The 14,769-nt window shown below is 35.4% G+C and overlaps 1 protein-coding gene across 1 annotated transcript in view; it reads left to right on the top strand.

Moving 5' to 3' along the window:
* The window catches only part of Ttn (titin), a 281,635-nt gene that overhangs the window by 112,658 nt on the left and 154,208 nt on the right, over nt 1-14,769 (top strand). The window contains exons 111-125 of the mRNA XM_013027532.1: nt 908-955; nt 2,829-3,230; nt 3,656-3,715; nt 4,088-4,165; nt 4,323-4,400; nt 4,973-5,059; nt 5,286-5,366; nt 6,550-6,633; nt 7,029-7,115; nt 9,495-9,578; nt 9,799-9,879; nt 10,029-10,108; nt 10,270-10,357; nt 10,673-10,785; nt 12,625-12,730. Coding sequence (XP_012882986.1) covers nt 908-955; nt 2,829-3,230; nt 3,656-3,715; nt 4,088-4,165; nt 4,323-4,400; nt 4,973-5,059; nt 5,286-5,366; nt 6,550-6,633; nt 7,029-7,115; nt 9,495-9,578; nt 9,799-9,879; nt 10,029-10,108; nt 10,270-10,357; nt 10,673-10,785; nt 12,625-12,730 — 1,557 coding nt within the window. The remainder of the gene's footprint in view (nt 1-907; nt 956-2,828; nt 3,231-3,655; nt 3,716-4,087; nt 4,166-4,322; nt 4,401-4,972; nt 5,060-5,285; nt 5,367-6,549; nt 6,634-7,028; nt 7,116-9,494; nt 9,579-9,798; nt 9,880-10,028; nt 10,109-10,269; nt 10,358-10,672; nt 10,786-12,624; nt 12,731-14,769) is intronic.

The following is a 14,769-nucleotide window of genomic DNA, read 5'->3' as shown; positions in this document are numbered from 1 at the left end:
TACCACAGGCAACAGCTTCACTTCCATTTTTATTTTTATTTTTGGAAGTTAATAGGAGGAAATAGTCACAGAATTTCCTGCCTGGGCTGGTTTGAACCATAATCCTCAGATCTCAGACTCCTGAGTAGTTAGGATTGCAGGCCTGAACCAACTAGCACCCAGCTAAACAAATAGTTTTAATCCATTTGCCTGAGAGCGGAATAATTAACTCTTTAACAGGAGAATGCAGAAGAGCATAGGGCACATTTGTCACCAAGACTTTCCTGAGTAGTCATTTGTAAAATGTAATAAACCAAGAAAAGCAATCTCATGAACTTTATAGTTAAAAACCAAAAAATTAAAAATCAAACAGATTGCTTTTAGCACTAAATTTATAAATAAACATCCCCTTCATATTTTGTATAAATACCAATTATTTTAAATAAATCCAGCCTAGAATCAATTAGCATCCATAGATCATAAAAATGACTAAGGCAGGCCAGGTGTCAGTGGCTCACACCTATAATCCTAACTATTCTGTATGCTCAGATCTGAGCATTGCAGTTCATAACCAGCTTGGATAGGAAAGTCTGTGAGACTCTTATTTCCAATGAACCACCAAAAAGTCAGAAGTGGAGCTCTGGCTCAAGTGGTAGACCTACCCTTGAGCTACAGAGCTCAAGGACAAGCTCTAAATTCAAGACCTAGGACTGGCATACAGACACACAGACACACAAGTACAGAGAGAGAGAGAGAGAGAGAGAGGGAGGGAAGGAGGGAGGGAGGGAGGGAGGGGAGGGAGAGAGAGAGATACACACACACACACACACACACACACACACACATATACACACACATACAAACAGACCAAAGAGAAATGTTCAGGACTGATAAACACTATGCATTATTTATGTTTTTGAAGTTCCAGAGGTTGCCAAGAAGCCCCCACCTCCTACTACCTTGATTCCAGCAGAAGGTAAATTGAAAAAAAAAATGTATTTAACTTTTTTATTCTGTTTATTTGTGAGGCTTCATTTCTTTACTTAAATATTAGAGCTTTCCCCTTCTCTTGTATTAAGATGAAAATGAGCATCAGTAAATAACAAGTGGCTATTTCATCACTCCTATCCCAGTTGAGAGACAGGGAGAGAAGCAGTGAAGACCAGAGAGAAAATGCTTATATCTTCTTAGCTTTAAAATTATAATCAGCACAAATGTTATGGAAGCTAGAAATCATGGTAGTATTAAGGTTTTCTTAAATCCATTCATTATGAATGAATGGATTCAAGAAAACATGATATATATATATATATATATATATTAGAATTTTACTCATCCATTATAAAGAATGATATTGTATGATTTGTAAAGAAAGAGAAAGACTTGGAAAAAATGATGCTTAGTTAAATAAATAAAGTCCAGAGAGACGAAGCATGCATGTTTCCCCTTACATGTGGAAGCGCGAATTAGCTCATAAGTGTATAGGTAAATGCATTGGGTGATATGAAAGTGTATACAAATGTATTAACAAATATGGTTGATTTAAGGGAAAACTCAAATAATGTAATTCTTTAGAGGTAAAGCCAAAGTTCAATAAAAGAAATACCATGAAGCTAATACTTGAAAGAAGTAAGATGCGGTCAAGGGGAAAAGGTTAGACAAATGAAGAGAAGAATGCAGTCAAGAATCCAATGTATAGCCTACAAAATTAAGAATTGTTGGGAGAAGGAGTGTATGGAGGCGGGCTGGGTGAGAATGTTGGAAGAGGTGACATTGATCAAGATGCATTGCACTCATAAACTGCTTTGTTAAATGGCAACTCCTTTGTACAACTATTTAAAGATAAATTTTTAAAAGATAAAAAATGAACTGAGTTGGTTAATTTTAAACATTGTCTTTATTAAACTGACTCACTAGTCAGATAACTAGTCACCAGTATGTCACTAGTGGGCCATAACAGCCAATAATATAAGTTTGTATGGAGATAGGAGGATTATGGTTCAAGGCAAACCCAGGCAAAACAAATTAGCAAGACTCTACCTCAAGGAATGACCAGGAGGTAATGGTACATGCTAATAATCTCAGTTGTATGGAAGTATAGGTAGGAGGATGAGAGTCTAAAGCAGTCCAGGACAAAAAGCATAATACTCTGTGTAACACATAACCAAAAAATAATTAAAATTTTAATGTAGGTTAAAAAAAGAAACCTGGTAGCATGAGTAATTTGAGCCTTGAATGAAAATTAAACATGAAAACATGAAATTATCAAATCTTAAAACATTTCAAGGGAAGAAGTTTAACAAACTGAAGTTCCTACAGAAAAATAATTGTGTGTCCTTTCGATATTATTTATTGACTCCATGTTCTTGACACTAAAAGAAAATCCTCAAATCAAGAGTCGAGTACATCTTGATATTCTTTTATTTGCATATATTAACTGTACAAGGGAGTTTCATTGTGATTTGCTACACATGCATATGATGTACTTTGGTCATATTTATTGCCTCGGTTACTTTTTTGTGTACATCGTTTTAAATTTTATAAGGAGTTTTGTTATTTTCATATATACATAGAGTTGACTTTTATCACATCTTTGTATATTCTTTTTGTTGTATTCCATAGTTAATAAAAACTTAAATAGAATCAATACAAAGAAAAACATTTAAAATTTCAATATAATATCTGAGCTACTCAATATTGTTTGAATTGTCTATTTTTTAGATTTTTTATTTATTAAAGCAGTTGAATTGATGCAATTAATATAACTAACCTATACTCATAATTTCTATTCCTTCCTTCCTTCTTCCCTTCCTTCTTTCTTTGTTCTTTTGATCCTTTCTTCCTTCCAGCTCCTGAAATTATTGATATAACTTCTAAGGCTGAAGAAGTAAAAATAACAACCATAACCAGAAAGAAAGAGGTTCAGAAAGAAAAAGAGGCTGTGTATGAGAGAAAACAAGCTGTCTATGAGAAGAAGGAAGTTTACATCCAACCTTGGGATGAACCCTATGAAGAACTAGAAGTAGAACCATACACGGAGCCATTTGAGGAGCCCTATTATGAAGAGCCAGATGAAGACTATGAAGAGATCAAGGTAGAAGCTAAAAAGGAAGTTCACGAGGAATGGGAAGAAGACTTTGAAGAAGGGCAAGAATACTATGAAAGGGAAGAAGGTTATGATGAAGGGGAGGAAGAATGGGAAGAGTCTTACCAAGAGAGACAAGTCATTCAAGTTCAGGAGGTTCATGAAGGTATGTATAAATTGGATCACTTGTTTCCCTCTTTTCCTGTTTGGCTCAGCTCATTATACTGTCAGTACAATTTACCTGATTTGAAATGGATAAGAGATGAAATGATAGTTTCAGTTTTTGTGCTTAGAAGAGTCATTTTCCTCAGAATTTTTGTCATGCTTTGGCATAAACTGCTAAACATTGAATGCTATTGCTCAGACTAAATTCCAAATGCTGTTCTAGTGTAGAAGTTAAGACATTTTACATTTTGCATCTCTTAATCATTCTTCGTTGAAAACCAGCAACAGGAGTAATAATAATATGCTACCCATGCTAAGTCTTTACACCATTACATGTTATTTTTAAATTTGGTCATTGACAGTTAATATATGTTATTAGAACCAACTGATTTAAAGACCCTTCCTTATGTTGTATTTTTATTAAAGAATTACATGAGAGAAAAATTCCAGCAAAAGTGCCAGAGAAGAAAGCACCACCTCCTAAAGGTATGTCATTGAAATGATTTTAAATAGATCAAGACATCATTATCATGGCTTGTTTGACAAAGATACATGAATCACTAGTTAAATCCAATAGGCACAACTTCTTCTCTAAACTTTATTGTATCCATGAATATTTTTCTTAAGACCTATATAATTCATTTAATTAAAAAGATGATAAATGAACATAATGGTAAATTTTAAATATAACTAAGAAATTTAGTCACAAGAATTTGTACTTGAATTTTAGCACATCAACTTTATCTCTCTCTAAAAAAATTATACAGATATACAAATGTGTGTGTGTGTCTGTAGAGAGAGTGAAAGAATTTTAATAGGAATTCTAAAAACACTGCAATTTCTTTAAAATGCTTGCAGTTGTAAAGAAGCCAGTAGTTGAAAAAGTTGAAAAGACAACTCGAAGAATGGAGGAAGAAAAAGTTCAAGTCACCAAAGGTATACCATCATTTGAAGTATTTCTGCTATCATGTACACAGTAATCTGTTTTCTGACATATACTCATATTTGTTTTTATAGTCATCTAAACTATCTCTAACATTTGTGAAAAGTAATATCCTTTACAATACAAATATATTTGTACATATTTTTAAAGTACCTGAAGTTTCTAAGAAGATTGTTCCACAAAAACCTTCCCGGACTCCTGTACAGGAAGAAATTATTGAAGTGAAAGGTATATATCTTTGTCTTTCAGATATAGATTTTAAATAATATTTATACATATGGATAGCTGTAGATATATTAATAAATGCTTCACAGATCACTACCAAAATAACACATTTATATGATACCAGTTTTATGTGGAGTTATGCATAAGTATAATTAAAAGCACATAATAATATTCTCTTTTTTAGCTTTGCTTACAAATTATTTATTTAAGGAGGCTTCATATGGAATGAGTAGTTTTCTAACATTACCATGCAATGAATTCTATTGCATAATTTATTTTCCATCCTTTATTTTATATGATGCGATCCTAGAGGATTTGGAAAAATACCACATTATGTGTGAAGAAGTTGTGTCTATTTGATTCTGATTTAACAGTAATTTATAAAGACTGCATGTGTTGTTAGTCCATATAGATCAAAATATGATTTGTTTCCTTGTCAATACTAAATCTGCTCTCAAACTATGACATTAACCTATTCAATCTGTGTCTAAAGACTTTCAGTGTGCTGTCTGTGTGTCTCATTTGATGTCTTCTCCTAGAAGAAGAAATACTAATGTGAAATGCTCTCTTTAAAGTACCAGCTGTGCACACAAAGAAGATGGTTATTTCAGAAGAAAAGATGTTCTTTGCTTCACACACAGAGGAGGAAGTGTCAGTCACAGGTATAAGGCAAATTTGAACTTGGGGCTCAAATGGAAAATTGTATATAAATGTTTATCCCCCTTCTTATCCAGTGTGTGATCATGTATACATTTCTGTCTCCTTGTAATTCATTCTCTGTCATCACTTCATTTCATGTTTGTCTCTGATTAATTCCAATAGTTTTGTAAATTATAATGGCTACCAACAGCAATCCTTATCAGTAATTGAAATGTACATTTTTTTAAGTCCCTGAAGTACAAAAGAAAACTGTGACTGAAGAGAAAATTCATGTTGCTGTTTCCAAAAAGATTGAGCCACCACCTAAAGGTATTGGTAATCCATTCTAAATTTTAAAATCATTTTTTAAATTGTACTAACGACACAGTGTCCTGGAGCCACTTCATACCAGCTCACCAGAACCTATGGTTACATTTTCAAGAATTTCATTATTGAAGTTAAACTTAATAATTTAAAACTTAATTTATTAAAGTTAAATTTGCTGGATGTTGGTGTCTCACACCTATAATCCTAGCTACTAGGAGGCTGAAATCTGAGAATGATGGTTCAAACCTGGCCCAGACAGGAAAGCCCACGAGTCTCTTGTCTCCAATTAACCAGCAAAAAAACTAGAAGCCACAGTGTGGCTAAACAGTAGAACACCAGCCTTTGGGCAAAAAAGTCAAGCAAGAATGTGAGCCCTGAGTTCAAGCCCCAGTACTAGCTCACACGCACAGACTTAAATTGTATAAATTCATAAGTAAGTAAATTATATTTAAAACACATTATTAAATACTCAAACCATTCCTATTTTTCTACATTTTATCATCACAGGTGTTTGAGGTGGTTTACGTCTATTGTCTATGTGGTTAAAAAAAATAGTATATATACATCTTTTTCCAAGTCCAAGACAATGAAGTCATACTGGTAGCACAATGACAGCATTTACATCATTGCAGAATGTTATAGCAACTGCTATAGACCAAGGCTCCATTCTGTCTCTCTAAACTAAATTGTAAATGTAAACATTTACTATTTTTAAAAATATTTTATATAATAGAATGTGATTATTATCATGCACTCCAGTGCCTTATCAGGAGAATTAAGCAACCAACTCAATAAAGAAATGCTGCAAAAATTTAAAAAAAGAATTGAATCAGTCTGAATTAAGTTATATTAAGATAAAGTAAAATTGTTAAAACACCATCTTCAAAATGACTTATGTTCATCAAAACATCCAAAAAAGCAGCTTCTGGCGCCTCTGAGGAAGGGGTGTTCCCAACTCTTGTTCCTGAGAAAGTAGACTCTCCTGCCGTTCAAGAGACTGGTGTGGTTATCAGCTTTCTAATTAGCCATCCAGGCATCTCCACTTACCATGTATTCTAACACATAATTTTCTTGTATTCCATTGGCAAAAAAGGGGAATGTCTATTCTTTATTTCTAAGTCTTACAAGAATGTATGACTTACCAAAATGCACAGTTTCTCAAAAAAGTGATATGTTTCTTTTAAAGTCCCCGAGCCGCCTAAGAAAGCAGTTCCAGAAGAAAAGGTTCCTGTTCCCATTCCTAAAAAGGTGGAGCCCCCATCAGTCAAAGGTAGAATCATGCTGTTGAAAAGATAGCTCTTAGCTTCCATCTTCGTGCCTCTATAGTTTATGTGTCTTCAAAACAGTATTAGTAAATCATCTGTAGTATATTTAATTCTATGTGTATTGATCTCACTAATTTGTAGTAATGTGTTGCATGAATAGCAGGAGCAGTTTTTCATAGCTGATTATCCTCCCTGGGTCTTGATCTGCTTCTTGTAATATGTGTAATGTCTACACTGTGGTGTTGTGTTTTTTAGCATTCCTTTCTATCCCAAGTAGAGTATATGAAATTACTTTTTAATTCTTAAACTCTTACTGAGGTGTGATACTTTAATGTAATCTTAAGTATCTCAGAAGGAGACTAAAATATTCAACATTGTTTCAACAACGATATCTTTAAAGTTCCTGAAGTTCCCAAGAAACCTGTTCCGGAAGAGAAAAAGCCAGTTCCTGTACCCACAAAGAAAGAACCTACAGCTCCCCCAAAAGGTACACAGCACTGACAATGGGGAGACCCTTTGCCAGCTCTTTGCTTCACACGGTCTTCATCTGCACTTTGCTATCTCTTAGATGTTCCTTATGTTTTCCATGTTCGTCCTCTTTGGGTCTGTCCTCCTGAAATGCATTATGAATAGTGCTGAATATTCCTAAGGCAACACTGAACAGCATTATTATATATTATATACTTCAAAACTGAACAGCATTATTACCAAAAGAAGCAGCTGTGTCAAACTGGTATCTTAAATTTTTAATATCTTCCCTCTCTTAGAGAAAGATTTGTAAAACTTGTCTTCTGCAAGGCATTTTTCTAGGAAGAACAAAAAACATTTACTTGTCCTATACGTATGTACATTCTTCATAAAAACAGTGATAGGTTGTGAAACGAGGAAGGCAGATAAGAACAGCTGAAGAATGGTTGGCAGAAGTGAATGCAACTAGAGAAACTGCCATACTTCTTTCAAGTCAATAGTGGCAAGTCTTCAGTAATGGGGAACATTGAGAGTTCTTACATTTATTTTCATCAAATTTCTTGAGACATTAATTGAATTACATATTTCCATTGATAATGCAATTGTAAGATTAGCTAGTTTCATTTTGGATGTGCTGCTGAGTTATTTCAGTAATTCCTTGCTTTTGTTGTTGTTGTTGTTCAGTTGTGAGAAAAAAAAAACATTACTAAGGAATAAAGCTTCAGGGAATCAGCAAGAGTTCAATATCATCTAATTTAGAGCATTTCTGTCTTGCCGAAAACTTAGTTCTGAATAATGCTACCTTTGCCTGACTTTCCAATATTTTTAATTTTCTTTCTGAAACAAATCTGCTTCTCCCTCCTAAAACTTGGCTCTTTCAGAACTATGGACCATTTTTTTCTATCAAATGATTGAAAAATTATCTTTTTATTATATAACCCTTAAATATGAAGGTCATATTCATCAAGCCAATGCCATTTCAAATAGACTTTGTAACCTCCAAAGAAGAAACAGGTATTTCACTTGCTAATGAAAGTAAAAAAACATAGTAGCATGTGCATATATATAGATGCTACTTACGAAAACAACATGATATATGTGTGAAATATATATATATATATTTGCACATATATATGTGTACAAATGTATACCTACTTAATTATACAAAGTACTACAGGTATAAACATATAGATTCCTGGGTTTACAAAGCTACCAATATCTATTGCTGAATGAGTCCAGTTATTTCCAGTAATGAATAGGGTTAAAATTCATCTTCCAATTAACAAATGAACCCCATCATAGATAAATCTATGAACAGTTTTAGGGCAAGAGAACTTGTTTGAAATTGTAGACCCTTAGGATAAGGAGAGTGATGTATCTAAAATCCCAGCTACTCAAAAGGTAGAGACAAGATTGCAGTCTGAGACTGACCTGGACAAAGCTAGTAGAAGATCTTAAATAAAAAAACAAACCAAAAGAAAAAACGGTCTTGGAGCTTGGCTCAATTGATAGGGCACTAAATCAGGGAGCCTGTAGTCCTGATTTCAAACTATAGTACTGAAGAAACTATACAGTCTATTAGAGAAAAGTATATTTGTATATACTCACTTTTTTTGTCCATCATGGGGCTTGAACTCTGGGCCTGGACATTGTCCCTCAGCTCTACAGCTCAAGGCTAGAGCTCTAACACTTGAGCCATAGCACCACTTCTGGTTTTCTGGTGGTTTATTGGAGGTAAAAATTTCACAGACTTTCCTGCCCTGGCTGGCTTTGAACTATGATCCTCAGATCTCAACCTCCTGAATGGCTAGGATTACAGGCATGAGCCACGAGCACCCAGCTATACTCACTAAATTTTACACACAAAACTCCCCAAAGTCTTTGATCATATTGAAACCTCTGCTCTAAAATAATTGCTTCCTGAGTGTTGCCTACAGTGCAGGCAATAAAAGTTAAAACAAAAAAACCCAGAATGAATAAAAAAAGGGGTTACAACTTTTCTATTACTTTGTAGTACCTGGGTAAGAGTCTTAAATCCATTGTCATTATGAATATAATGCCCATCCGTACTCTCTATATATATTGTTTGTAAAGCGCTACTTGTTTTCATCAGATACATATCAACATTACATACATATTTATCAAATACATACTAACAGTAAATTATATCCATATCTTTCTATACATATACATCTTTTTATCTAAATGACTCTAAAACACTATTTGTGGCACTGATTTTACTGTAACCTTCATAACATTGCAAATGTTTTGAATTATTTTGCTGATGCATAGGTAATCTATAACATTACAGATAACACATAAAGATTTGTGGATATGCCTGGATCCATTCGTTGAAGTGAAATATGTATGAATTAACATATTATTTTAAAACTTTAAGTCCCAGAGATGGCAAAGAAACCTGCCCCTGAAGAAAAGATTTCTGTTCCCGTGGCAAAGAAAAAGGAAGCACCCCCAGCAAAAGGTAGGGTGACTTGCTTATTAAGCAAGTCCCATGTTTATGTCTTGAGTGCAAAATGTTTTCTGTTCATCTGTTGAGTTTGTTTTTATTCAAAATGAATGTTTTATGGTGTGAGAGACTTCAACCCAAGTGTTGGTCTACTTGTCTATTTTCTTACAAAGTAACTATGTATTAGCCACTTTGGAAATGATAAAGTCATTTATTTAAAAAATGTCTTTTCAAGTTGCTGAAGTACAGAAGAGAGTTGTCACAGAAGAAAAAATAACCGTCATTACTCAGAGAGAGGAATCACCACCAGCAGCAGGTACTTAATCCCATCTCCATGAAATAACCTTGTCTTTCCTTCAAGACTCTTTCATTGCATGTCATCTTTAATAGCCTTGTCAGTCTTGTTTCTCATTTGTTTTGTGTTTTGGGGGGATGCAATTTAAAAATCACACACTGTTCTTTAAGTGCCAGAAATACCAAAGAAGAAAGTTCCTGAGGAAAAAAGACCAGTTCCTCAGAGAGAGGAAGAAGCTCCACCACCAAAAGGTATTGTCCTTCCATCTTTCCAAAAACTGTCTTTGTATAATGACTATGTGTAAGGAAGTTGTTAGGCTTGTAATGTGAATGCCTTATGGTGTATATTTGTGTTCAGTGCTTGGCTTCAGTGAGAAAACACTGAATCTCTGAATGTGCATACTATTTTTTTAAAATGCCAGCTCCACCTAAGAAACCTGTCCCAGAGGAGAAAGTTGCAGTGCCAGTTCCTGTGGCTAAGAAAGCTCCTCCTCCCAGAGGTAGGATTTGTCTCTGTCCTCTGACAGTCATCTTTTAGTATATGATTTCTTTCTTTCTTTGTCCAGTGTCTCCTTGTATTAAACCCTTTGTCTTGCTTCTGAGATATTTTTGTGGGCATGCATATATATACATACATACATACATATATATATATATATATATATATATATATATATACACTTGTGACAGACCATGTCTTTTACCATTCCACTGGTGAAAGTTATAGGCTATGTAAATCTTCCCCAACTTGAAAGAGAAAGAGACTGGTTAAAATTCTTCCTTTTAAAACTTCAACTTTAATACTTTCCTTAAAGCTGAAGTTTCTAAGAAAACTGTCGTAGAAGAAAAAAGACTTCATGAAGAAAAGTTCTCTGTTGCCGTTCCTCAGAGAGTGGAAGTCATGCGACACGAAGGTACAGACCTAGAAGTGAGGGGAGGAATATGAGTTGGGGTTTCCACAAAGACTCTTCTTCTTTCGATGTAATTGTTTTTCTTGTCCCTTGTCCTTATCTGTTATTTCCCTTTGTGTTGGTATTGGAGCGTGTCTACCTGTGTAGCCTTCTGCAATGGTCTTTTGCCTACATTGATCTTGAGTCGCTCTAAGAAAATGAATAAGATGCTAAATATACAATTGCTTTGGAAATTGGTCCACTGGGATGTAATGAGAATGTCCCTCTCAGTCTTAGGCTGCACAACCCTCATCTTCAATCAGCTCTCTTCTTCTTACTCAGAAGACATATTATGCCAGAAGCAGATAGTCGGCATCTGCAGTAAATGCAAGACCATGATCAACATTTCAGCACGTTGAATCTAAATCCAATCTTACCCTTTTCCCCACCTTGTCCTGGAGCTTAAACTCTGGTCCCTGAACTTCTTTTGCACGAGGCTAGCACTCTACCACTTGATCCATAGCACCACATCTGGCTTTTTTTTAAAGTTTTACTTTATTGTAAAGATGCAGTACAGAGTGCTTACAGTTACATGAGTAAGGCAATGAGTACATTACATGTTCATCAGTGTTACCCCTTCCCTTGTTGTCCCACTATCCTGTCCCTCCCCTCCCTCCCACACTCCTCCCCATCCCCCCCTCGAAGTTGTAAAGTTTGTTTCCAATATACTGTCCTGTAGGTGTCCTTGTTGCAATGGGTCATCTTGTATCCTTGTTTCAGCATTTTGTGGTTCCCCTTTCCCTTCCCAGATTAGACAAATGTATATACAAGATGCAGAGTACCAAAGTCAAGTACAGTGACAACAGGGGATAGAGGAAGTAAGAATGGCCAATAGACACATGAAGAAATGCTCAACCTCTCTAGTCATAAAAGAAATGCAAATCAAACAACATTGAGATTCCACCTCACCCCAGTTAGAATGGCTATAATCAAAAAATCTAATAACGACAGATGCTGGAGGGGATGTGGCCAAAAGGGAACCCTATTGCACTGTTGGTGGAAGTGTAAACTTGCCCAACCTCTCTGGAAAACAGTATGGAGGTTCCTCAAAAGACTACACAGAAGTTCCCCTATGACCCAGCAATCCCACTTTTGGGCATTTGCCCAAATGATCACAAACAAGACCATACTAAAGCTACCAGCACAACTATATTTATCTTAGCATTATTCACCATAGTTAAGATATAGAACCAATCCAGATGCCCCTCAGTAGATGAGAAAGAACAATACTGTCCATTTGTTAAGAAATGGAAAGATTTGGAAAAATCGTATTAAGTGAAGTAAGCCAGATCCAAATAAATTTAGGTCCCATGGTTTCCCTTATTTGCAATGATTAGTATAGGTATAAGACAATCTTATCAGATGAGCTGAAAAGCTCAAAAGCCATATGTACATATGACTTTGTAATATGGTGCTAAGGGAAATGAACCCCAAGATCTGGACACAGAGGTCTGTCTTTATTGTTATTGTTTTTCTGAGTAGTTTATTGGAGATAAGAGCCTCATAGACTTTCCTGCCCAAGCTGGCTGGAACAGTGATCCTCAGAACTCAGCCTCCTGAGTAACTACAATTAAAGGCATGAGCCATTGGTGCTTGCCTCAATCTTACCACTTTTTGTGCCCGTGCTAGACCTGGGGCTTGAATTCAGGGCCTAGGCACTCCTTCTTTGGTGGTTAATTGGAGGTAAGCATTTCTTGGATATTCCTGCCTGCACTGGCTTTGAATCATGATCCAAATCTTAGCCTACTGAGAAGCCAGGATTACAGGAGTGAGAACTGATGCCCAGCCCAATCTTATCTCTTAACATACCCACAGAGGAGGAATGGAGTTATTCCCAAGAAGAGGAAAGAGTATCCATTTCTGTTTATAGAGAAGAGGAAAGAGAGGAGGAAGAAGAACAAGCAGAAATCATAGAATATGAAGGTAAATGATGCAGATAAGATAATTTCTACCAAATAAGCTAGAGTCTTGATGAGGCATTATCATTCACAGATTGCTTATCAAGCTACTAAGTAATAACACCAATTCAGTAACTCAATGATCATCCTCTGGTTGTATTATTGGGGTGTGTGTGTGTGTGTGTGTGTGTGTGTGCGCGCGCGCGCGCTCACGCGCGCACACGCCAGTCCTGGGTGTTGTCCCTGAGCTTTTTGCTCAAGACTACCTCTCTACCACTTGGGACACATCTCCATTTTCAACTTTTTGGTGGTTAATTGGAGATAAGTGTCTCATAGATTTTCCTTCCTCATCTGACTTTGAGCCACAACCCTCAGATCTCAGCCTCCTGAGTAGCTAGGATTACAAATTTAAGACACTGGTACTTAGTAAAGTGTATCTTTTGATCTGAACACAAGATTAAGTATGGAATGGTAGGCCTTTTTTGCAACTACTTAAAAAATAATAAAAATATAATTTAAAAAAGATTCAGCAACATTACATCAGCATAGAGTAAATATATACTTTCTTGGCTACACAAAGGAATAAATTATATATACATGTATTCTTATATGTGTGTATATATGCATACATACATACATACAAGTATCTCATATCTCTAAGCAGTTTTTGTCAGATATATTTTTACCACAAAGAAGAAATATATTTTATATTATAACCCTGTACACATTTAGATGTGCACACACACATATCTGAGACAAATGTTTTATAAAATAATATTACCCTTACTATGTGTGATAGATTTTGATTGTTTCTAGTTTTTTGTTTAAAACTTCAAGTGATAACCCATTAAATGGATTTCATAGGTTACTAATGTGTCCTTAATCACAGTTTTAAAGTGAATGAGGAAACATATTACCTCATTATTTTCTAGAAATTATGAGTCTGAAACACTGGCGACAAAGCATTTCCTGTTTTTTATATGGAATAAACAACTCTGTTGTATCTGTGATCAGACTCACTTATTCAGACGTTTCAACACACACAATGCTGGTTCATTATCATTTAAGGACTCAAATATCCAACTTCATTTCATTGAGAAATCTCTTCAGTGAATAAAGACACCACTAGATTCTCTGCTAAAATTCAACATTCTATCTAAGCCTATAGATCTATAAATATGTCCTAAGAAAGTACTAATATTGATATGCTTTAGAGGGAAAGAAGTGAGCTACATTACAAATTCTCTTCGTAATGAAATGTAGGTAGTATTGTAGTACCTTTAGATATCTTCAAGTATATCTCTGGTTCATAAAAGGTGATTCTCCATCCCCCTTTCCCTACTTGGAAGAAAAGTCCACATGAAATTAAAGATTCAGTATCAGTGGAATGGCTTAGACTAGAACTGGATAGAGTATGACTCCCAGGAGGAAGCCAACCCATTCTTTTGTGCTTCCTTGAAGAGTCCTCAATGGTAGACCTAGCTAAGAATCCTGTAGATTTGAAAAGGTCTCTTTCTTTTCCAAATATCTTGGAAAAACAATCATAGCACATGTATAAGGAAAATTCTCATTGTGTAAGTCTTGGGGTAATCTCAGTTTTTCACAGTATAACCTATAGCTCTAAGTTACAAGTAACTGAAAGTCAGTGTTCCATACGCTTAAGGTGCAAGCCAACCAGGTACTGGTGGCTCAGGCCTCTCATACCAGCTACTTAGACGGCTGAGGATATTGGGATGGCAGTCTAAGGCTGGGAATGGCAGAAAAAAATGTTCTAGAAACTCTTTCTCTAAAAAGCAAGATGCAGTGTAACATGACTGTTATCCTACATACCAAGAAACCTAACATAGGTGAATCAAAGGTACACCTATCTGAAAAGTAGCCGGCAAAAATCAGGCTGGAGGCATGGCTTAGTGGTAAGAGCAACTGCTTAGGAAACATGAGGCACTGAGTTTAAACCCTAGTATAGCCACGAGAGAGAGGAGAGAGAGAGAGAGAGAGAGAGAGAGAGAGAGAGAGAGAGGCTGACCATAGAACAAAGAGGTATTCTATGATATTCTTTTTTTT

Source organism: Dipodomys ordii, unplaced genomic scaffold (genome assembly GCF_000151885.1).
Source record: "Dipodomys ordii isolate 6190 unplaced genomic scaffold, Dord_2.0 Scaffold5, whole genome shotgun sequence".
Classification (NCBI taxonomy): domain Eukaryota; kingdom Metazoa; phylum Chordata; class Mammalia; order Rodentia; family Heteromyidae; genus Dipodomys; species Dipodomys ordii.
The sequence above is the reverse complement of the archived record's forward strand: the minus strand, read 5'-3'. Positions and strand labels throughout refer to the sequence as shown.